This window comes from Anabas testudineus, chromosome 19, assembly GCF_900324465.2.
Source record: "Anabas testudineus chromosome 19, fAnaTes1.2, whole genome shotgun sequence".
NCBI lineage: Eukaryota > Metazoa > Chordata > Actinopteri > Anabantiformes > Anabantidae > Anabas > Anabas testudineus.
This window is the reverse complement of record NC_046628.1, coordinates 11,169,492-11,193,070: the sequence shown is the minus strand read 5'-3', so window position 1 is coordinate 11,193,070 and position 23,579 is coordinate 11,169,492. Positions and strand designations below refer to the sequence as shown.

Here is a 23,579-nt window from a genome sequence, read left to right as displayed (position 1 = left end):
GTCTGTGACACATCTCAGGCTAGTAAATGTCTCAAATCAAAGGAAAACAATCAGGTACATGGTCAATCATAATTTATTCTTATGCTAAAATGTACAGCATTTTAAGTGACTGACAAAAGGAGAAAAGTCATAAATACAAGAATGTCATTCTGTCCGACTTTTGTGCACATAGCCAGGTATTTCCCCCCGTTCTTACCAGCAACGCTGTACAGGTACAAAGGCTACAAAAAGAGCAATATAAACAAAAACACAAGTACAAGTTGCGTTTTACATGCAATCCATTAGCTTAGTTTGGTCTATTCACAGGCTCTATTCTTCTACACTTCGGTAAAATATAAATCCAACATTTTATAAAGATAGAAAACAAATCTACAGATGGAATGAAAACGTAGCTTTAAAGGCATTATGTAAAATATCAACTTTGGACTAAATTTATATTTTCTTTATTGTTATTCATTGTTATAATCATTTAGTTCTTTTAAATTCTGCCACACTTCTGGACATTTTGAAATGTTTTAGAATTTTTCAGGGTACAAACACTGAGATATGCTTTGTTATTTTGACAGAAATCAGTCTGCTTTATTAAACAGAAAGCTGCCTCAAGGAGATCTGTTACAAAAAGACTTCAGAATTATACATACATAGCAATAAAACCTCTCAAACTGAACATAAAACAGGACTAGGTTTACATTTTTTTACATTATTAGAATTAACAAAATATAGTTTCATCTTTCTCCCTGCGAAGGGAAACCTATTAAAGGCCAGATATCTTTAAAATGGCTTGCTATTAAGCACAACACTTGTACAGTACTACTCAATGCACTGTCACTAACAGAGACTGAAGCATGCTAGTTGTCACTTTACAAAATAAGTACAATAATTTAAATATACAAAGGCATGAGTATAGTACAAACTAATTGTCAGCACTGTTAGACAGGTACAAACGGCCACTAACTCCACTTGTAGCAGGCACATTAAATGGCTTCATTTGAGGCTGCTACACGACTGCAAGACCACTGATGAAATCTCTACCTCTGAGCTCTGAACCCGCCTGCTCTAAAGACACATTAGAGACACTAACACTAATTAAATAGATTTTCATCATAATGATGTAAGGCTTCCCATCTGGAGAAACAAAAATACTTTTCAACATTAGCTTCAAAGTTTACTCACTGGTGAAAAATTTTGCATTCTTTCCAAGTGCTGCTGCTGGTTTTTAAGTAATAAACAATAAGGAAAAGACACCAAAAAAGAAAACAAGGCCAGATCAGTGCATCTTTAAACAGCAAAATGCACATGAGAAGAACCAGCTCAGTCCGTTACCGCCTGATGAAAGGCCCTTTCAGGGACTGCTTGGACATGCCTGTGTTCATGTAACCATGGTGACCAGCTGGAGTGTACACCATGTTGCCATGTGGTGGAGCCTGCATGGGCTGCTGGGGGTATGGCTGTGTTCCCATCATGCCCATCTGCATAGAGTACTGGGGTGACTGGTTCATATAGGCATGGTTGCCATGGTAGCCGCTGTTCATCATGGGCTGGCTCATGCTGTAGCCATTGAGGGAGGGCATGTTCATGGAGTTGACATTGTAGGCTGGTGCCGGCATGATGTTCACGCTCATGTTCATACGTGGCATGGCAGCCAGCGTCCTGGACGGCGCCTGCATGGCCACAGTCTGCGGCGGCCGAGCGTACATCTGCTGCTGGTGGTGGTGCGACAGTGGGGCCGACTTGGAGCGCGTGGAGATGTGAGTCTTGGAGGCCATTTGGGGCTGGATCTGCTGTGAGGAGGGGAGGCCCATGTTGCGCTGCAGCATCATGGGCGGCGGCGAGCTGAGGTTCGGGGGTGGGGTCATGGTGGCCTGCACCTGTGGGTTGGGGACTCTATGGGGGGTCTGGGACAAGGAGACCAGGCTGGAGTGCTGTGATGATAGCGAAGGTGTGTTTGCATAAGATGTGATGGGGTGTGAGGCAGAGTGGTTGAAAGGCAGCGAGTGAGGGTGGTCTATGAACGTGTTGGTGAACTGCTGCAGTTTGGCCAGACTCAGGCCAGATGACTGAGAGTAGTGCCCGCTGCCGTACTCCCCCTGGTGGTTGAGCCTCTCGAAGAGCGCAAAGTTTGTGTTGCCAGATTCAGAAATGTCTGTCAACTGCATGGTGGTGGTAAAGTTGGTGGGTATGGCACACTGTGCCATTGGCTGCTGCTGGCCGTGCTGACTGTGTTGAGTGTGAAGGCTATGCTGAGCGTGCTGATTGTGCTGGCTGAGCTGATTGTGCTGCAGGTGGTGATTGTGGTGGTGACTATGCTGGTTGTGGGGATTGTGTTGACTGTGCTGGCTTAGCTGATTGTGTGGACCATGCTGATTGTGTTGGCTGTGCTGATTGTGTGGGCCGTGCCTGCTGTGAGAGTTGTGTTGACTGTGTTGGCTGTGCTGGTTGCGCTGGCTGTGTTGGCTGTGTTGGCTGTTACTGGGAGGCCTCTCCACCACGCAGCCCTGTGGCGACTTGACGTTGCAGTGCGGCGGGGAGCTCAGGCTGTTCTGCTGAATCATCCCACAGCTGCCGGGGTTGACAGCAGCCATTTGCTGGCTCACGGCACAGCTGCTCTGGGCCAGGCCACTAGGGGGAATGCTGCCATAGGAGCAGCTGTTCTGGGTGGGGCCTGCCCCACAGATGCTGCCCCCCATCGTAGAGTCATAGCTGCTGGGATTCTCGTAGTTCTCTGTGGTGCTCTCGATGCTGCCCAGATCGCTGAAGCCACTGTCCACCACCTGCTGCGAGTGATCTGACACAGACGGCACATCCATCATGGGGCTTGTCTCCATGTTATGGAGCGAGGGCACTGAGATGGCACTGTGGTCAGGACTAATCTGAGTGTAGCCGCTCTCTAGGATGGAGACAGCCGGGCTGTTGACGGAGCGTACCGACTGGCTGGGATGGGACTGTGCGGAGGAAAGGGGACTGCTGTGGTCTGACTGAGGGCAGTCATCCAGTGAGGTGAGCTGGGGGCTCTGGGCCACATGGGTGTAGGTCTGCAGGCTCCTGCAGGGCTCCTGGCTTTCTACACAGTCCTGGAAAACATTTTCCTGCTCCGTCTCCTGTGTCAGGGACTGAACAGCTTGGGCTGTCTCTGAGTCAATCTCTGTGCAGATTGGGGCGTCCTCCCTCTGCATCGGACTACGTGTTTGCCTCTCTGCAGGCTGAGCAGGCGGGTGATCTGGGCAAGGACTGGGAGTGCTCTCTTCCTCTGACTCAGAGTCCAGAGCGTTGTCAGAGTCTACAACTGCTACCAAAGCAACTGCTACTGCTTTAGGTGGTGGTGTTGCTACTGTCGTTTCTATCACTGCCTCCTGGAGGCTCTCTGCAGCAGTAGCTGGTTTCTCTTCACTATATGGTACTGTAGAAACCTGCTGACTCAACTCAGAGTCATTGTCTTCTTTTGGATCTAAAAAAGGTGGGATGCATTCAGGTATTTCTTTTGAATTCTGTTCTAATTCAGCTTTGCCGCACTCGGGTTCTCCAGCCTTCCTGTGACTGTCGTCTTCGTCATCTGCATCCTGATCCTCAATTTGAGTTCTCTGCTTGTCCTCTTCTTCATCATCTTCCTCATGATCATTCACCATTGATAGAGCACTGTCTGTGCTGTGTTTCACATCTTTGGCTTGGGAGTCCTGCTCATTTTCACTCTCCTGCTGGTCATCTTCAGGTGGCTCTGAGAAATCACCTCTGTCCTCTGGCCTTGGAGACATCACGGCAGGGGAGGCAGCAGCTGAGCACACTGGAGAAGCCACCGATGATTGTTCTGGTGAACTCAACTTCTGGGAACCATGGTCAGCAGGACTTGGGGGCTCAGTGTGGAGCCTCTCTGGCATCATTTCTGGACTAGCTGACCTTCTTCCTGCCTTGCTGCCCTTGTCTGCACTTATAAAAGCCTGCTCGGACTTCCCCTTCGCTTCTCCAGTCTGAATATGATGCTGCTCTGCTTCCATAGGCGTTTCAGGGGGTGTGTAGAGGTTGAGTTTGAAGCCCATCTTTCGTTCATTCTTCAGCCTCCATTTAGGAGGGCCTCGTTTCACTCCTTTCGGCCAGCCTTTCTTGCGTTTCACTGGACGGGTTCTGCTGGGTCTCTTAGAGAGGACGTCAGCTCCTAGAGATCAAAAATAAAAATAAAATCTGTTTAATGTTTTGCCAGAGAGACAGAACAATCTGCTATGAAATTATTATATGAGAAATAATTTAGCCCAGAAAATTGTTGCAGTTCTATAACAGGTATTACCTTCATTCCAGTGTTCAAGATGGTCTTTCTGTGCATTTTTCTTCAGCCTTGGGCGACCTCTCCGCCGTTTCATTGGTATAATTGGTGTCCTGTCTTCCTGTTCATCCTCCTCTTCTTGCTCCATCTCACCCACTCTGCAGGTGCGCTCCAGCAGGGGCATAGGACGCTCATCCTCAGAATTGTCAAATGGCTCGTTTAGCACCTCTGTCGTTTCAGAGATGGTTTCTGTTGTTACGCTGCTGTTTATTCTCTTTCTCTTACGCCCTCTCTTTTTGAGCACAATGGTTCTCTGAAACACAAAAGAACAACCAATGAAAATAGAATAAACCCTCTATCAGAGTAATGTAGTTATGTAAAGACTGAAAACTAGGGCACTAGGTGGATGACCTCCATGAGGATATAGCAGAAATTCATTCAGTCTTTTGTGCTAAATGTAAAATGTTAAAACCACATTGTGAGACTAAATGTTTGAGCAATGCAGCCTGGTGTGGAAAACCACAAATGAGGCCAGCAGAGTAAGCAGAAACCACAGTCTATATTTTACATTCTCCAGTTGTTTCCCACCGTCTGCAAGCGACTAAACCACTCTCCTCTCCAAAATCCTTCACAAGAAGAATGTGAAATCAATACTGTAACTAATGCACTAAATAAACTCCAACAGCCTTTTCTGGTTTCCATACTGTTTTTGTTTAAAAGGTCTCCCTAACATTATGCAGCCAGTTGTAATATTATCTCCAGCACAAGGGGGCAGTGGCATCAAGTCAGAACAGATGTGGAAAGCACAGAGGAGGGCAGTAAATTAACCATGACCACTGACAATAGTACAAGGTTTAGCCAGCACTGTCTCGACACCAGCAGTGAAAACACAATCTATTATCTACAGCTGCAGGCACACAAGGAGACTCCAGATGATAGAAGGAAGCAACCGAACCTTTATCTGAATTTGTGAATATTTATGATCTCAGTACACAACACGGTCTTTAATGAAGGAAAATATTTAATGACAAACATTCAACTCCATTTTGTCCTAGAATTAAACTCCTGATAATCAACGAGATAATCCTACCAGGAGAAAAAATGATTTATGCTGAAGCACAATACACATCAACAAAAAAGTCACCTTTCTCTTGGCTGCAAGCATTGCATGGGCTTTTGTCAGGATGGATGGTGAGCCATCCGAGGCATCAGAGTCATCGTCAGCTTCGTCATCACTCACTTCCTTCGACTGCTGAATGCACCTGGTCCAGGACGGTGCGGGGCGGCGTTCATAGGTCCTGTAAGGAACCTTGCAGTGAACCTTTGTAAGAGGTTGCCTGTTGCTGTGAGTCATCATGTAGTTCTCTCTCTCCTCCTTCTCCCAGCAACTGGCCTGCTCCTTCAGCCGCTCAGCCTAGTAATTATACAGACAAGATGCATTATCTCTGGGAGAAGCACATGTACAGCTCCAACATCTAAGCAATGACGCCAGTGGGAAAACAAGAGATTGAAATTAACATCATGACAAATTAATCACTGCAGGTTTCTCCTAATAATAAGAGCAGCGTCCTGATTGGACATATGCCCATCATGGAAAAACACATTTCCGTTAAGCAACCATGGAGAAATTGCATTTCATGGACTCTTCAGCTCTATCAATTATGTAGTGAACTGATTTAGGCCAATTTTGCACAACATTAGATGCCTGCTAACAGTGACAATGACTTTCCCAATAATAGCCTCTATTTGAACTCCCCAGCTAATCAAACAAACATTCAATAACAGCATTTCAGGCAAGTGTAAAGAAATAACTAGTGTGTGCTGGAAGAAGGAGCTTACATCCATCTCTGCTTCCCTTTCCTCCTCAGACAGGACAGCGTTGAAGCCTGAGGAAGGTGTCCAGCGCAGGGCGTCGGGGTCCACCTCATTCTGGCGTGGGTTACCTCTAAGTCTCTCCATGTGCCTCTGAATTAATCGCTCTCTTCTGATTAACACAATCCTGAGTCACAGGAAGAAAAACCCATGAGTTCATGTCCACAAAAGAATGAGCCAGGGTAGACAGAAGGTGATGTGTGGTTAAATATGAGCACAAAGATGAGCTCTTTGGGACAGCAGGTGCTCAATGTCCTTGGGGGTGCTTAACCTGACTTACTTCTGTCAATATTCAGCTGCATTAATGGATACGATGTTAAAAATACCAGCTGGCCTGGATAAGTCAGACAGCATACAGAAGCAGCAGCACAGGCTGAAGGAGACTGCGGCTCGGAAACTGACCTGCCATCCTGTCTGTCAATCATGCCGAGCTGCTGGAGAGTAGCGGCAATGTCATGTGGACACATCCCAGTGGCCCTGCTTATTCCTTTAACACTGATGTGTTTATCTGGGTGCTTATAAAGGTACTCCAGTATGACACTTTTCCAATATGCCAGGTAGGATAAGCGACCCAGATCTGACAGCGGCTTCTCCGGGGAGCCGGCTTGTCCTTCTTGCCTGGTGAGAAGGTAACCTAAAAAGACACAATTCAAACAAAAACAAAATGCTTTAGTCAAGCTAGAGGGCTGCTGCTGGGTTATTTTAGATTGCAATTCAATCCCCACAGCCCAACCCTTATGGATTACATATTCATGTATGGATATGACACTGAACCCTGGTTGGGATTTCACCTTCAAATAGTATAAAGGGAGGCAAATAAATCAGTTTTCCTCTCCTTCAACCTCTGTCAAAATCTATGATACAAGCTGGCAAGGGCAACAAAGGAAGTTTAAAAGGGGGAGTAAGGAGGGAAGAAAGCGACAAAGCGAAACAGAGAAGCAGCTGGATGTCACTTCTCACAAGAGACTGCACTTAGGATAGATAACGAACAAGAAAAAAACCTAATACTAATATGTATCTGTGTGTAATTAGTTTTATAGCGACCCTGTCAAGGGTCATCCATTATGAGCGGCATGAAATTAATTAATGCCTTTTAATGTGCACCCACTACCGAGAACCAAACAAGCAAATCTAATCACCAAACAGTGAACACACAATATTCCAGTAATCATGACAATATTCATTACTAAAGCTAAGAGGAGCCTGTGATAACAAACACTTAGCGATGAATATTCAAATAAATTAATTGAAAAAAGACATCTTTTATTCTGTGTCATTTTACAAGTATATAATCCATTAATAAACCAGAATAAAACAGCTACTGTAAGTCCTTTGAATTATGATTTGAAAGAGAACATTTTTCACACAGGGACCCATTAATGCGCTGCTTTTGCAGCTACCTGAGACAAAGTATTTCTCTAATACAATCCAATATAAGAGAAAATCTTAATCTAAACAACTTCCAACTCCAAAGCTACATTTTCCAATAAAGCCTTCAAACAGCTCAGAACTCAGCTGTGTTCAATCTCCCTTAATCCCTGTCTTTGTTATCAGCACACTCTCAATATCACAGATCCTCTTGCATCTCTGTGTCTCAATGGCTCCCAAAGTGAACAGGAAATCAAATGCTCCATTACCGCACGCCCTGCCTGCACTCGCTCCTTTTTCTCCTCTTCTTCACACACAAACTTAGCAAAGGCACAACTCCTGAAAATAATAAAATGCCTATAATGACAAAAAAACTGCCTGCCTAAACACAGAAATCCACTCAAGGCAGCAAGCGTTTTCATAAGTGGACTGCAAGTCCTTAAATATTGTATGTGTTGCATTTACTGGACTAAAACATAAAAGCAGCATCTACACCTCATCACAAGTCAAGGAGAGAGAATTGCAGGCACTTTCTTTGGAAAAGCTCTTCAGGCGATGCTTAGGTGAAAAACTATGGGCCATCAAATAATGTATGCAGCCAGAATGTAGTGTTTCTTTTTCCTAATCTTCTGTGATTGCTTAAGCACAGTACATGAATGTTCTTGATTAGGCCACTTCAAACCTGATCCAAATAACAGCACCTTGCCACAAGCTATAAATTCACCCCTTAATCTAAAAAGACCACTGTAAAGACCAATGAATAAAAACTCCAGTGGTCTAAAACGCATTAAAGAACTTACTGAAATCAATAAGGAACCTTCCAAATCCTTGCCTTTGGTACTGAGGCATGATCATTATGCAGGAGACATTGTACTTCTGCTGGCAAAGCTTTTCCTGAGGGAAGGAGAAACAGATCAAGTATGTCAGAGCTCTGCTGAAGCTGGCAATTTACTGCACCTGCCATTGTCCTTGTCTAAAGCTGTGCACATTCACGTGCCACACACACACACACACACACACACACACACACACACACACTTCACTACAAATATCACTGTGTTCTGAGTTATTGGGTTATTTGATTAATTGTTTTGTGATACAGACTGAACAACAATCCAGACCTAAGCATGATCAATTTACAATTAACTAAATCTGTGGTACAAAGATGGACAAACAATAAGGTCTCTCTGTATCAGTATCACCATTCAAAAATTATGTGTGGTATTCCTTCATTTCCCATATAATCACTGTGTAATTCTTACCTTGGAGAAATAGCCCACAAGATGACAGCCTTTCTCATCATTCTTTGTAAGTATGTAGAAGAGGAAAGGCTCCACATCATAATACAAGGTCTTGTGATCCAGGAAAAGCTTGGCTAACAGGCAGAGGTTTTGGCAGAATAGTTTGCTGACATTTCCATCAACCTAAACACGGAATAAAAACAGCAAGAGGACACTGTTCATACAGTTCCCATTTTGTCCCTCCTCCTCCCAGAACCCATTCAGTGGAATCTCATGCAGCATACAGTTATTGCTTTTTTTGCTGTAAAAGGAGGCTGACCTCAAATACGGAAAGGTTGTCCTTTCTGTAGATTTCATTGGCTGGCGGGTGAAACCAGCCACACTTCTTTGTGTGTCTCTGGAGAATGTTTTTGCTTCTCATGTACTTCAGACAGAACTCGCATAGATAAAGCTTTTGTAATCTGGTGAAGACAAAGGGGAGAGCTGCAGTTTGTACTTCAGCATTAAATGTTTTATAAATGACACTGGAATAAAATGCAACTCAGCAACAAAGAAAGTGGCAAAATAAACCATACCTTGAGTATTCAGGTGGGTAAGGCGATGAGTACCAGGTTTGAATCTCATACTTCCCAAATTCAATGATGGCGGGACATCGCATGGAGTCTGTGTTCAAAGATCCAGTTCTCTGTGAAAAGATTTAACAAAGGCAAACTGATAAATACTGTGACCCAAATAAATCCATGTTACAGTGTCTCTTGTCAGTTACAGTACAGAAAATTAAAGACACACTAAATCTGACTCAACAATTTTAGAAGAACTTCTTCAGGTTGAACAAAGGACAACTTGGAGAGGGGGCAGAAAAAGTTTGACCAATAGATTCATGTACTGAACATATGTATATGTGAAAGATTTATGTTGGAAACATGTGTATTACCCAAAGAATAGTATATAGGAACCAGACTAAAGCTGGAGAATGACCATTCTCATATTTTTTGTTCTTGTTGTCACATAATATCTAGACAACCCCTTGGGCTACTGTACTGCACAGGAAAGAAAAAGAATTTAGGTTTATCAAAGATGTTTGTCACTGAAAGACCCTATTCCTGTATGAGTTTAATGTTACACATGTCAACCCTCTCACTCAACTTAAAAATCTAAAATATAGTGGGTAACTACCCAGGTGAGGCTTAAATTACAGATGTAACATTTTTCTTCCCAGCTTTATCACCTGTGCTGCAAGTTCCTGCACACGTGTGAACGTCTCAATGTCTTCCTCGGTGACATGGTCTCTGGACATGGCCACAAAGTTCATTCGGGCCTCCTGCTTCACGTGTAGTTCCCGGCTGAGGCCTGTTACAGGCACAATAACACAACATCATCACATCAACAGGATATCAACACCGACACTGTTTGAAGTAGCCGTGGCTGAATAATCTCATAAATGCATTCTATGCAAATGTGCTTATATTGTGAGTATTGCTGCTGAGCCTGTTTGAGGCCGTGTCTCTGAGGAATTGCATAATGTATCATCTTTGCATGTTTATATGAAAATCCCTAATGTAATGAAGTGAAACTAAATCACTTTAATTGCGTAACCACTTTCATGTGCTTAGTCATCCACCAAGACAGTTTCCCATGAATTAAGAAGCAGATGCAGTGAAGGGAGCGAGTGTCGACATGAAAAGCAACTGATGTTGGAAAGCAGGCAGTAATTTTATGAAAGACATCAACACCATGACTTAACCACCAAAACAAAAACCCATTACAAGTGGAAGTGATGTGTCATTAACATATTTATGGAAATGTGCTGCAGGGGTAAGCAGTCTTTGTACAGTGTATCGTTTCAAACTGTTTAAAACATATATCCATTTGTTTTCCAGTGTGTTATTTCTTTAAACTGTGACTTCACTCGGGAAGACAGTGAAATGTTAAGGGTTACTGCACTTCTGGCTATAATCATCATGTCAGCTCTGAGTCAACTTGGGTGGGTGAATCACTGGGTTATATATGTCTAATGACTGCTGGAAGTGAGGTTGAGTGGAGACAGTGATTTCAGGAGTGAGGGTGGGATGAGGAAGAGCGCAGATGTGACTACAGCCTCTACTAGGCAGTGATCACAAAGTGCGCACTACTGCAGAGGGTCAAGGACAGAGCAAGGAGCAACATGAGGGAGTTAGTGGGCCATGCACTATGACAAAAGCCAATCGGCGAGAGGATGGATGCCACGTAAACTCCGCAGCCAAGTCAAAACGCAACGAAACTGGGTTAAGAAACTAAAAGAATTCAAATTAGGTTGAAGATTAGTAGTATGTTAGAAAGTTGAGGGTGTCTTTTCAAAGAAAAGATTAGCTCTACTCTGGAAAAAAAAACTGCGAGTGTCAAGCTTTAAAAAAATAAAGAAGAAGCTTATAGGTGTGGAGACGCAGGTCTTGGCTGGAGTTTCGAGCCTTGCTTACCATGATTATTCTCAGGCTTAATTCTTCCGTCTGTCAAGTCTGCCTTTCCTGGTGAGGGGGCTCCCTTCTGAGGGCTCACTTTATACCTCAGCCTGCCTAGTGTCCTGTGCTTTTTAAGAAAGGGGTTACGTTTGAAATGACTGACCATCTTAAATGGGTGTCCTCTGGGTCGGCCTGGCCCAGCAGATGTGGAGTGTAATCTATTTTTATTTAACTCATTCTTTCCAAAGCGCTGCGGCCCCGTTTTGGATGCATGGGGTGAATCCTGCTTATGGTGCATGCGTTTAGGTGGTGCGTAGGAAGGTAGTCTCTTTTTCCGCGACTGTCCCTGAGTAGTATAAATGTGAGAGAGTCCGTCAAATAGTCCCTTAAGTTGGCTGCTATTACAGAGACTACTCAGGGAAGGAACACTAGATTGGCTGGAAGAGCTTTGGGGTGAATTAGCGGAGGTGGAGCTGCTGCACACCTGCGAGGGGGGGCTAAGTCCCGACAACATGGGAACGTGAGGAAGTGCCGAGGACGAGGGCATAATCTTTTGAGTGGAGTCAACAGCAAAGGTGAAAGACTCTGGTGGCTTGGACAGTTTGGGCGAACCCTTGTCTCTAGAGCCTAAATGCTTGGCAGGCAACTCTACCGCTAGAGCTCGCGAGCGACGGCCCACAGGGGAAGGGGTAAAGAATTTTGAAAGCCCATCAATAAGCCCTTTGGTTTTCTTGTTAACGGTGAGTGCAGCTGGGGTGGAGGTGGGCGTGAGGGAGGGAGTGGTGGTGGGGGTGGAAGTGGTGAATTGGGTGGCGTCGACCGCACAACAGGGGTCTGCAACAGCCAATCTGTCTCTGGCGTCCTTCACAGATGCAGCATGACCAGATGAAGGTGTGGAACAGACGGTAATCTTTTGACCCCTACCAGGTGACCCCCTTCCTCCAAGTGCTACCATGGAGCCGTCACCACTGGTTACAGACCTGTGAAAACAAGAATAACAGTATCTGTAGAATGGACAACAGATATCAAATCCAGAAGTGGACTGCAACTGGAAGTACATTTAGCCAAATATTGCACCTGATTGTCACTTTTGACTTCACTACTTGTATTTGACAGCATTTAAGCAGTAGATGTACAGGTGAAGATTTTATAAACAACTTGCAATGTTATGAACTGAACTACATAATAGTTGTTTAAGTTAGCTTCACCTCAATGAGCTATAACATTTAAGTGCTGCCTACACATTCATGCATCAATTAGATTAATCCAACAACGCAATGCATAACATCGTATTTCTCAATGAAGCCTCAAAAATGATTCTTTAATTACATTTTGATGATAATACTTGTTTACATTTACTTAAGCAAAATCATTAACACAGCAACTGAGTTGACTTTCAGTGCAGTATTTGTCCAATGTGCGTACATCTTCTACCAGTGAGCACTGTTTGTTATCTCTAGAAGTTATTATTTATCTTAGCATGAGAAACAACTATCTTTTGAGACCAACTGCAACATTTTGCATCTAAAAAACTAAGTTGTGCCAAAGTAAATAAAAATGATTTAAAGAGGCGGCCTTATTGTTTACTTATATTTGCTTATATTATTGTTTGCTTGGTGTGTGCTTATACTTTGTAAATGATAATTCCTGTTTATACAGCACAGGTCTTATTTTAGATGTTTTGACCATCATTTATATCTGTTATGATCATAGTGGAATCCCAAAAGCAATTGTCCTGATCTGGAAATAAACAATGTTGCATCAACAGGCAACAGTTGAACCAGAAAGTTTGCAGTTGTAGTGCATTATCAATTTCTAATTTGTAAAATGTAGTGGCTGTTAATGGGTATGTTTTACTCTTTGATTAGCCTAGGCACTAAGAAGTTAGCTTGGTGAACTCAATAAAATTATTACCAGATTTTCAAAATAATACATTCTGACTTTTGCGCACTTACATTCTTTGTTTCAGCTTATTTCTGGGCCTTCCGATTGGCTTTGCATATCGACGTTTGATCTGATCGGCTTTCTTGTGCAGCAGTTTCTTCCCATTTTCCTTCGGCCTGCAGACTTGACAGATCCAGGTCCCTGGAGTGTGTCCAAACACAGAGAGTACCATTTGGGTGGGTTCATCAATTCAGAGGCCATAGAGTACATTTATTTGAAACATTTCCTTTAATACAGAGAGCTGGCGAGAAACCCACCAGCTCACAATGACAATCAATTACTCAGCACAAAGCGAAAATCCATAAGAAAAACACTGGGTCAATTCTCTGTCCAGTGAAATAGACTTTGTGTCAGTTTGTTGAGCAAAACTATGTGACCGGTATGAATTGCCTGCCAAATGTCCCAATACTGTATGTGCCTCATCCTTACAAGTCTTGCTGTAGGGTCAGTACTGTAATCCAGAGATAGCAAATCTCCTTGGGGATGCTGGAATAATTTGATATGCATGCAAAGCTACTAATAAGACACTGCTGCCTCTCTGTGTGCTGAGTGACAGCCCCAAACGGCCGTCTACGAAGAAAAGGCTTTGAACTGACAGCAGAGAGGGAAACAGAGGAGCCAGACAGTGTAAACACCTCACCTTTTGGCATTCTTGAAAGCGGCGGGTCGCAGCATTCCATGTGAAAGCCCCGATCACATGAATCGCAGAATAGCATCTCATCCTGAAAAGGAACAGCAGGCATGTGTAAGGGATGTCCCTATTGCGCACACGTAACACCCACCCGTCATTTAAAGTCTTTTGGAAATATTAGCCCAATTGTGCACAAAAGAGGCTTTACAGATCGCAGGGAAAACCAGCAAATCCTCAGGGATGCACAAAATGAATCTACCTTCAAGCCAACAACACAGAAAATGGTGCGTGTTAAGATGTGTGCAACAATATACTTACAGCATTTTTGCCCTGTATTCGACAGGAGCTGCAGGTTTTGCATTCAATGCACTGCCACCGTAATCTCTTCACATTTGAGGTTAATTCGGGGGAAAACTTCAGACAGGATGGATGCCCTTTAAAAGTAATTCAAAAGTGGATTTTAGCATATTGCTACATGAGCTGACCGTGTCACAGAGCTAGAGATTGTCTTTCCATTTAGTCACAGTAAAGTTAAATATTAACAAATTACATCACCAAAAACAATGGTGGGCCTGTTTGTCCGCAACACTTTTTACCCCCGGCACAACTTGTCTAAAAACACTATGATCAAACATCTGAGCCGCTAATTACAGATAATTTGATCTTAATGAGGCAGAAACAGTAGCAGCACTCATTCTAATGGAAGCAAATCCATGAAAGTCATGTAAAAGCTTGCCTTCCCCCTTACCCAGCTCTCTCTCATGGTTGTAAAACAGCTGTTTTACAGTGAGAGCACAATTTGTGTACACTATGAGTGGTTAATGAAAACCACCTCGACGCTACTTAGTCAAATTTGAGCTATAAAAATGTCACCAGGAGAACAATTCCTTACGGCATTTAAAATAATTGTTCAAACATAAATGGCTCCTTGGCAGAGGTAATTTAATGGAGGGGTGGGGGTTAGCAGTTTTGTCTAGAACAATAGAAGAGTAAAGGAAATGCCACCAATCTGCAGCAGGGGAAAAGGGTTGATCTTTGATCCGCTGTGCCTGGTGTGCTCTGTAAGAAGAATCTGAATTGAGCGAAAATGACTAGGGTGATTTCAGATTCTAATGGCCACTTATGGAGCATCTGCCGTTCTTGAGCCCACTGAGGGTTGCAAGCAATTTGGATCCCTTCAGCCACTCAATTTGAACATTGTTCTTTCAATAAATCCCTTAAAAGGGATGTGAAAAATGTGATATCTGCCTAACCAATGTTGGAAACTGCTGCTATCAGGGTCAGGTGATATGATGATATACTGTATGTTACGAGACTAGCCTATTACCTCGTGTTTGTTGTCAGTGTGGACAATCAATGACCAGTGCTGCTTCATGATAATCCTGGTTTTACAGGCATTCTGCATAATTGTTATCAACTACTATGATATTTTTGGTATTTCAGGCAAAAGAGACATTTCAGACATATCTCATTTTATAAAACTTCAGTCAACTGAATTTCAAGAAAACATACTACATTATGTTTTAGCTCTATAGCTATAAAAAGATTATGCAACTCTATTATGATATAAAATGAGCAAGATTATAATAGACTTGATAAAAGACTTTTCCTCTAATACTCTTACGTAAGACTTTACTTACATATTATCTTATGAAGTATTAAATTTTTTTTTTTGAAAATATTTATACCCATTGACTTCCTGCCCACTTTGCATTGCAGATTGACTTTTAAATAGATAAATTTGCATTTTTGACCATCAGTCTACAATCGATAACCTATAATGTCATACAAAAATGAGAATTTAGAACTTCTGGCAAGTCTGTTAAAAATGAAAAACTGCCTTATCTGTCTAACCACTCATCAATAAAGGTCTGACTGATGTAATGCTGCTAGAATCGTCATCCTTTCAGCAGTTTCCCCAAAGCTCTGTTAGAGTGAACAGTCAACTCTAGGAGTCTTGTTGCTTCCACACTTGTTTTATTTAACATTTATTGAAACTGTTGTGCTCCTGGAACACCTAGAGCGTTAGAAATTTAGTTTGTCTTGGTGACTTGGTTTTGCTGTGATGTGCAGTGTGACTTGTAGGATCTTATACACAAATGTGTATGCCTTTTAAAACTATGTTCAGTCAATTCAATTTACCACAGGTGGAGCTGGTTATAAAGTGTAGATTGATGAGCAAAACTGGCAATTTTATTAATTGAAATGAAAACCTAATAAAGTAGGAACAAAGTGAGGGGGTCTGAATACTTTCTTAGGTCACCGTATAGGTCATGTCTTAAAACAGAACAATATAAAAAATAGTCTTAATATAGCAATAATGATTCCACCACCTATATTCCTCATGCACATTCACACTTTTGCTTGTGAGCCTTTGCTATCATGCCAGCAGTCCAGACTACAGCATGTTATGGCTTGTGAGATCATCCAACAAGTGAAACGTTGCACAAGGCGACTTACCACTGCTCCCACAGTCTGCACAGGACAGCAGCTCTTCTGGCCGCTTGTCCCGATTTGACTCTTTCGTTCCAAGACAGAAACTGCATATTGGGATGGGGTCAACCCGGAGCTGGGTGGGAACACAAACAGAGACACACTGTTTAAAAAACAGAAATGGGCACAGGCTATGTATGTAGCCCTTGAAAGTCTGTTTGTTTTTGGACATTTTATCTTGTCAGGATTTTTTAGATCACTGTAGACATATTGCTGGTTAAGGCAAGAAGATGAAACCAGTGTGTGGATTTAATGAAACTGAGAAAGATGAACTGGAAGCATAGAGAATGGAAAAAAAAAAGTTCTCACAGACTAGAAATGAATAATAAATGAATCTCATCCTCAGAGATATGCTGCATTTGAGATCCACCTCCTTTATCCATTACATCTGAATGGGTAAGTGATCTTAGTAATCATAGTTTAAGGGCTTAATCCAATTCTTAAAGCTTGCACTCCAGTCTGAAAGGATTAACCAGCATGTAATCAAATTACCTCAATAATAAAACATACTCTCATTGTTACAGCCATGATCCACTGTAAATGTTGCAAGTCTCAGAACAAACACTCATTTATAAGCTTATGGTAAGTTCAGAAGAAATAAAAAATGAGCTCAAGGTTTAAGAGGATTTTCCCATTGATCACTCAGAATGAAGAGAGAATGACTTCACACAGGAAAGTGGGAAAGACTTAGTGTCATCTCTTCACAAAGCAGCCAGACAAAACCTAACCAATCTTAAACTAAAATCAACAAACCAGACTAAACTCAGACTGCAATATGACTTTCGTAACGTGTCCCTTTAAATATGAGATCATATACAGTACATAAGCCTCTAGAGAAGCATCAAACAAACTGCTGCCTCCTTTCCTGCTTAAGAGGAAGTTCTTAACGGAAAATAACACTCACAGGGTGTGACCATAAATAACCCACCTCATCATCGGTTTACACACTAAAGCCTTGCCAATTGACTGGAGCTTTGAAGGGCACTCTGGGGATGCTCATAATTAGTTCCTGGTTTCTATGACGCACATCAGCATCCTGACCTTAACCAAATTTGCAACCTCCAAATCTCTATTGGTCCTGACCTGCTCCTGACCTATGGCTGAATTAGGGAAGATCTTCTTCCCCCCACCCCATCTATCAAACAAACACAAAACAGGTACATCCTTCTGTCCTGTCACATCATCCAAATGAATCCCAGTGGAAAATACAGCAAAATACAGTGTGAATTTGGTCGAAGTCCTGGCCATTGTATTAATTAGCTGTTATGATGGTGGGAAGCAGTTTACTGCCACATCAATGATTACTCTATTTTTCAACATGCCAGGTCAATATTTGAAGGCAGGCACTGGCATTAGGAGCAGACTGCTGCTCACACAGCTGTGATTATGGACATAAAAACATCAAAATGGTACTGTGTGACCAGCGATTAGTAATAATCCTGTTGAACAGGCCTAGTTATGGTATATTCAACGTCCAAATGCACAGCAACTACAGAAACAATTAGATGGCTGGCAAAACATTTCCATCTGTAATGGCAAACATTCTCTGGTGTCAGCTTCTCAAATATGGCAATCCATCTCTGTTAGACTACTATAAACTGATTATCTTTGGATTTTAGACGGCCAAACAAACAGTCTGAAGATGACACAATGGATTCTTAGAACCTTGACATTTTCTAGCCAGATCAAAAACACTAAATTGACAATGAAAATAGCTTTTTTCAGCAGCACATAACCCTGATGTTTCGTTAAGTGAACAGCACAAACTGTCAATTTTGTGTTCATCAAAGTTCATATCACATTCATTCTGAGCAGAGACACAGAAAATGCCCTCGTGTCACTGCTAAAGGTTGTAGCCAAAGGCATGTGAAAACAAGGCCTCCGTGTTGTTATTACTAAAGAGTTATTACATCTTGTTTATGTACAAAAAGAGTGTGTGTCATTTGATTATGTAGTCTGGAGGGGCAAACTCAAGTCACTACATAAACCATGCTCTTGAGAGTCTTAAAACTCTTTTTTGGGGGTTGACAAAAATCATAAATATTATTTTTACACAAGAATTTGAGATAGAAGCAGGGAAATGAATGTAAAGAACCTGAAATGAATATGACATCTGTGCAGCCAGTGCATAATAGTGATGAAATGCTCAGAGCTTATAGGCAGGTTTTTGTAATGGAAAGTCTTTACTTCATAAGACTAGTCTCCAATGACTGAGCTATGAAATTTACTTCAGAAACTGGATGATTAATTTCCATCACAAATATTCTTAGGCCTGTGATTAAAACCAATAACACTTTGCAATCTGCACAGCACAGAAATATGAAAATAAGGAACAAACAGCTGAAGAGATGCTGATGATGTACTTGGGGATTCTAAATTAAGTACATTACAGGAAATTATGCTGCTTCAAAAGAGAAGGCTGTCCTGAGTGAGGGAGTGGGGTCCTATTACAACACTGCTGGTAGAGAGAGAGAGCTCAAGTGGTTGCATAACACAGCAGGGAAAAAAACTCTCATTCCTTGCCTTTGTTCCTGCCAGATTCTCTTCAGAATCTAATAAACTCTAAACCAAGACTGCTCTTTTTACCTTAAAGTATCTCTTACTCTCAACACAGACACACACATTTGTTGTAGTTCAACAACTGAACAGGCAGAGATGTCTCATCCTTTGAATTGAACCGTAAACCTGGACTGGGCTAGGTGATGTCATCAAGCAAGGACCAATAGGTTGAAATGTTCCAAATGGAAAACAGCAGGTCTTCCTCAGCTATGAGAACTATTGCAGGACACTGTGTCTCTAAACAGTGCTCAGTTTCACTTTTGGCCTAACCACAGACACAGTCACAGTTGTGGCTGCAGTATCAAGGTGTCACTTCCTGAATATTCACTGTGAAACTAGTGGGGAGCAGGGTGATATCTCTATAGCCTGATGCTGCTCACCACTTCAGCTGCATAACTTCTGCATAAAGTATCAGACCGCACTTTATCTTGATAAGCCTCAACACAATATGTGCAAAAAGCCTTCACACCAAACTACCTAAATGACTGTATGCAGCACTTCAGGGCCACACAATGAAAACTATTTTCCATGACCCACTTTCCTATGCATGACAGTGTCTTAAAATTGCAAAGAAAGTACAAAAGAGCTGTCAATTTACACATATTTGTCTGCAGCATGCATTACAGCTAAGCACCAGTAGTAGACACAATCTCTGCAAACTATAAACCACACCTGACATGCCAAAAGCAGCAGAAACAATGCGACCTGGAAGTGTGTTTATAAGGTTTTATTTCCTCTCTGTGCTCACTTAGCACCAAGGTCATAATAACTGCACGTTGTCTGAGAGTCTTAACCCACATACTTCAGCTGCTATATCTCAGCCCTATTTGTGAAGACTAGGTTATGCTCATGCCCTTGCAAATTACCAATAAAATATCCCAATTCTGCTCACTAATGCTTTGCAACTCACAAGACAGCCAGCCACATCCCTTAAGGTCATTAGGCTAGAGTTACATAACCTGTGGGAAGCCTGCAGCATATTGCCTACCACACACTGTCAGCATGACTTTCTGATTATCCAAGCTCTCTTATTATGGAGACCAACAGAAACACAACCCCAAAGGAATATATTCTAGATGGCGTTGCTTTTGACCAGCCAAACTAGATTCCCAAAAAATAAAACTATAATCATTAAATTTCTATCAAGCACTCAGTGGTGATCCAAACTTTACCCAATCTACCTTGTTGTTGATATCATGTAAATGCCATTGTTCTTGCTAAGAAGTCTTTAGTTTTTGCAAAACAATGCTTTAGTATTTGTTAAGGATGGATAAATAGGTTAAAATTAATAACACATTAACAACAAAGAAATGTACTATTACGGTCTCGTTTTGAGGTACGAGCAGTATAAGAAACACCAAATGTCAGGGTGACGTGGCAAACAGCATGAGGTGAAGTCGTGGGAATGCAGAGGCCAAGGTGCGTGTACCTGGTCTCGCTCATGAGGAAGGAGTGTCACTGATGACAGGACCAAGGGGGAAGCATTTGGACACCTGGAGCCCCTTCCCTCCGCACTACCAAGGCTGAGCTTATACCGTGGGCCATTTTTTAACAACCTGCCATTGTTAACTGACCGCTTGGCCGCCAGCCGTAACCTCTGCCGGAAAGCAGGGTTATCAACAATATTCGAGAGGTCATCCTGGTTCCTCAGATACCTCTCGATATTCTTTAGTGAGGAGCCATGGGTATCATCCAGGCCCTCGATGGCCCTCTTAAGTATTTTATTCCAATCAATATGGCGAAGATCGCTTGAATTCCATATAGATTCCTTTGATGGCACGGACACGTTTGCAGGCGGGATTGATCCAACTCTCCCAGGAGTTCCTGGGTCCTTGTAGGAGGCACTCCCCTTATTTGTAACCTTGAGAACAGAGCCATCATGAACACTTAATTCCAACTGTTCAAGGACAGTCTTCTTGTCCAGTCCATGCGATGTGGCCACAGCATGACAGATTCTCTCCTCTGAGGGCCTCTGCTTTTGCCTTTTGATTTTCTGTATTGCTTCAAGAATCCACTCCGTGTACAGAGGGTTTGCAAGTTTTACCATGGCTGAATAATTAGATTCACAAAAACGTGATCCATACAGATTCCCCCTTTCTGCAGCTGAAAACTGGGTACATCCACATCCTTTAATTGGGTCAAAAAGTTATGTTCCACGCCAGCGTCCACATACGTCTCAATCCTAGGTATCTGACATTGAACTTGAGGAAAAAGTTGGCACTAGTAAATTCCACAATGGTAGATACCAGCTGACCTGGAGCTTTAGTTATTTAATCCGAGGTCAAATCTAAAAAAAGGAAAAAGAGGAATGCAAAACAGTCAGGACATAGTAATGCAGACACTGGTTATTTCTTGTTATTCACAGTGTATAAACTAGCTTGTAGCATAGTGGATGTATAGGCTAAATCACAGGAATGCAGGACTTTTAAGATGTGCTAAAAACATTAGAAACAGATGGATGAAAACAGATGCAGGGGCTGTCATGGCTGCTAAAAAAAAAAAAATAGACTTAATCCACAGTGTGACAGTATAATCCACACACTACACCAGATGCCCATAGCAAAACAGACCATTTAGTAAGAAAGTAATAAGTTTTTACACTGTGACAGACGGATAGCTAGAAACTTCGACTGACTTCTGGAGGAGTATAAACAGTCTCGACGGCGGACGCACTGTTTTCGGTTTCAGATTTCGGTGCGACATAAAGTTAGCATTAATACCTTCGGCACGTCAATCCCATAATGTCACGGTAACACTGAAGAGTTAAAAACATTTAAAACACACACACACACACACACGGAGAAGACAGTAAAAAATAAAGCAGATTACACGTAAAGTTGAACCGTGGCTAGTTTTTGACAGCTCGACGTCCGCCACGACAAACGGATCAACGGGCGCGTTGGGGACAAGAATTAACGTCCACTTTCCTGACGGTGAAGTGGCGGTCGACACACCGACACCGAGCCGTTAACCGGGGGAAGAAAACCGGCGATAAACTCCCTCACAAACCTTAGAGTCGCGTTCCGCTGAGTGGAGCTGATAAATGACAGCGGTTTGCCAGCATTAACTACTGATGTCACCTAAACAGTCGCCATTTTGTTACGATGTTGTAGTTTACATGAATCCGACATGACGCTGATTACAATCCAATGGAGTCTCATTAAACCTTACCCACACTAATGTGCCCTCCCTTGCAACTTCAATATTGGCTGTAAAGACGGAGATCCGATTTCTGGTTTGATAAAGCACATGTCAATCTTTGTGTGTGCGCGCACCCTGCGAGGCACGGCACTGGCTGTGTGATCTGTCACTTCCCTCCGCTGACCCGCCTCTTAAGGTGCCTCCGGTGATGAATCGACATCATCCACCTCCGACACTCGCTATTATCTCAACTTTTACAGCTGGAACCGACGCGACACCAGCTCCCCAGCTCTTAAATACGCTATAACAGGCATAAACTGGCTGGGTAGTCATCAAACTGGATTGATATTTAACCTCATTTGCAAAGCGCTTAACTCCGGCCCACCTTTACTCAGATTCCTCCTTGAAACAGTTGGTTACACTTGAAAGTGATTTGGATCATTTTAGACTTTAATTGGCTGTTTGTTAAATCTATCATTTGTTTGCATAAACATTTTTTTATGTTAAGTGGAATTGTTAATTGTTAATAAATTCCAGGTTGCACATTCAAACGATTCCTGCAGGCTAAAAATGTGTCGCCTTTCCCCTTCTTTATCTACCTCCCTTTTTTTTTTTTATTATTATTATTTCCCAGAGAAAACAGCCGCATTTCTGCTGATTGTTTAACATTTAAACTGCGTGTCGCGAAGCAAATAAAGCCACATATTTAAAGAAAAAGTAGGTTTTCCTGCTCGCTGCACGTCTGCCAGCGAAATTATGAACGTCCTGCGCTGCGCTATGATGGCATGACCTCTTTATCACCATTAACTATCAAATATCTCCAATGAGGAAAAACAGTGAGCCCTGCAGGGAAAAGAGACGTTCAGGGGGGAATACAAGTTAACACGACTGCAGGGAGAGTGGCTCCTCCATCACTGCTTCTCAATTATGTATCGCTAATTTCCCTGCTTCGGCTGCGCTCTCCCTTTTTTCCCCCCTTTCATATGATATTAGGAAATGATACACAGCCTCCACAGCCTCCTCGGATTTTCACACCGTTTTGTTACATGTTAAACAAACCGACCCCGGCGATCTAATCTAATCTGCAGCCGTGGGCGAGAACGCAACAACAAATTAACGCCAAGTTTCATGCAACGATGAACATATAAGTAGTATGCAAAGGCAAAAAAAAAAAAAAAAAAAAGCAAGCAGAGAGAGAGAGAGGGAGAGGGAGAGAGAGCATACGCTACCGTAAATATTTGCTGGTAGTTTACCTCTTCAAGTTTTTCCCCCCCTCAGATACTCCTCTTCATTATCGGGGAAACGTCGAAGGATAAATGAGCAGCGACATATCCGAGCGATTTCGTGGGATTTGATCTGTTCCAACGAAGGCTGCAAAGCCTGCGCCGAGACATGGAGAGGACCTGATAACAACTAATTGAAAGGTTAATCTACATAGCAGCCTGTGACAAAGTGGTACCCTCCCCCTTCTTCTTCTTCCACTGTAGACATCCCTACTTCAGTGTAGTGGAGCGGACCGTCGCCCCTTTAGTGCGCTCCTACAATGATATTGTCAATTTCACTTTCCCCCCCTCCATCAACATGTCCACTGATGAGCCAAGAGGAACATTTTTTTTTTTACACCTCTTCTTTTTGGTGTA

At 42.6% G+C, this 23,579-nt stretch overlaps 1 protein-coding gene across 4 annotated transcripts; it reads right to left on the bottom strand.

The window, feature by feature from the left end:
* Window positions 1-55: 55 nt before the first annotated feature.
* Window positions 56-23,359, bottom strand: kat6b (K(lysine) acetyltransferase 6B). 4 transcript variants are annotated; one of them, XM_026350615.1, is made up of 17 exons: window positions 23,169-23,359; window positions 20,228-21,085; window positions 16,207-16,315; window positions 14,065-14,180; window positions 13,756-13,837; window positions 13,127-13,256; window positions 11,190-12,151; window positions 9,962-10,083; window positions 9,309-9,418; window positions 9,053-9,194; window positions 8,755-8,916; window positions 8,293-8,386; window positions 6,527-6,758; window positions 6,092-6,251; window positions 5,397-5,666; window positions 4,277-4,565; window positions 56-4,147 (listed from the first exon to the last, which is right to left on the bottom strand). In XM_026350615.1, exons 2-17 carry the CDS (start codon window positions 20,843-20,845, stop codon window positions 1,320-1,322), a joined length of 6,426 nt encoding a protein of 2,141 aa, XP_026206400.1. In that variant the 5' UTR covers window positions 20,846-21,085; window positions 23,169-23,359; the 3' UTR covers window positions 56-1,319. The 4 variants fall into 4 exon arrangements, with proteins under 4 accessions (XP_026206400.1, XP_026206399.1, XP_026206398.1 ...); XM_026350614.1 differs by having other exon boundaries at window positions 23,193-23,359; XM_026350613.1 differs by lacking the exon at window positions 23,169-23,359 and adding an exon at window positions 21,808-21,956.
* Window positions 23,360-23,579: the final 220 nt, after the last annotated feature.

Coding starts and splice junctions, on each gene's coding strand:
- kat6b (XM_026350615.1), bottom strand. CDS start 20,845: ATGGTAAAACTTGCAAACCCTCTGTACACGGAGTGGATTCTTGAAGCA. Junction 12,152..13,126: donor AATAAGCTGAAACAAAGAAT/GTAAGTGCGCAA, acceptor TTGTTTTCACAG/GTCTGTAACCAGTGGTGACG. Junction 10,084..11,189: donor TAAGCCTGAGAATAATCATG/GTAAGCAAGGCT, acceptor TGCCTGTAACAG/GCCTCAGCCGGGAACTACAC.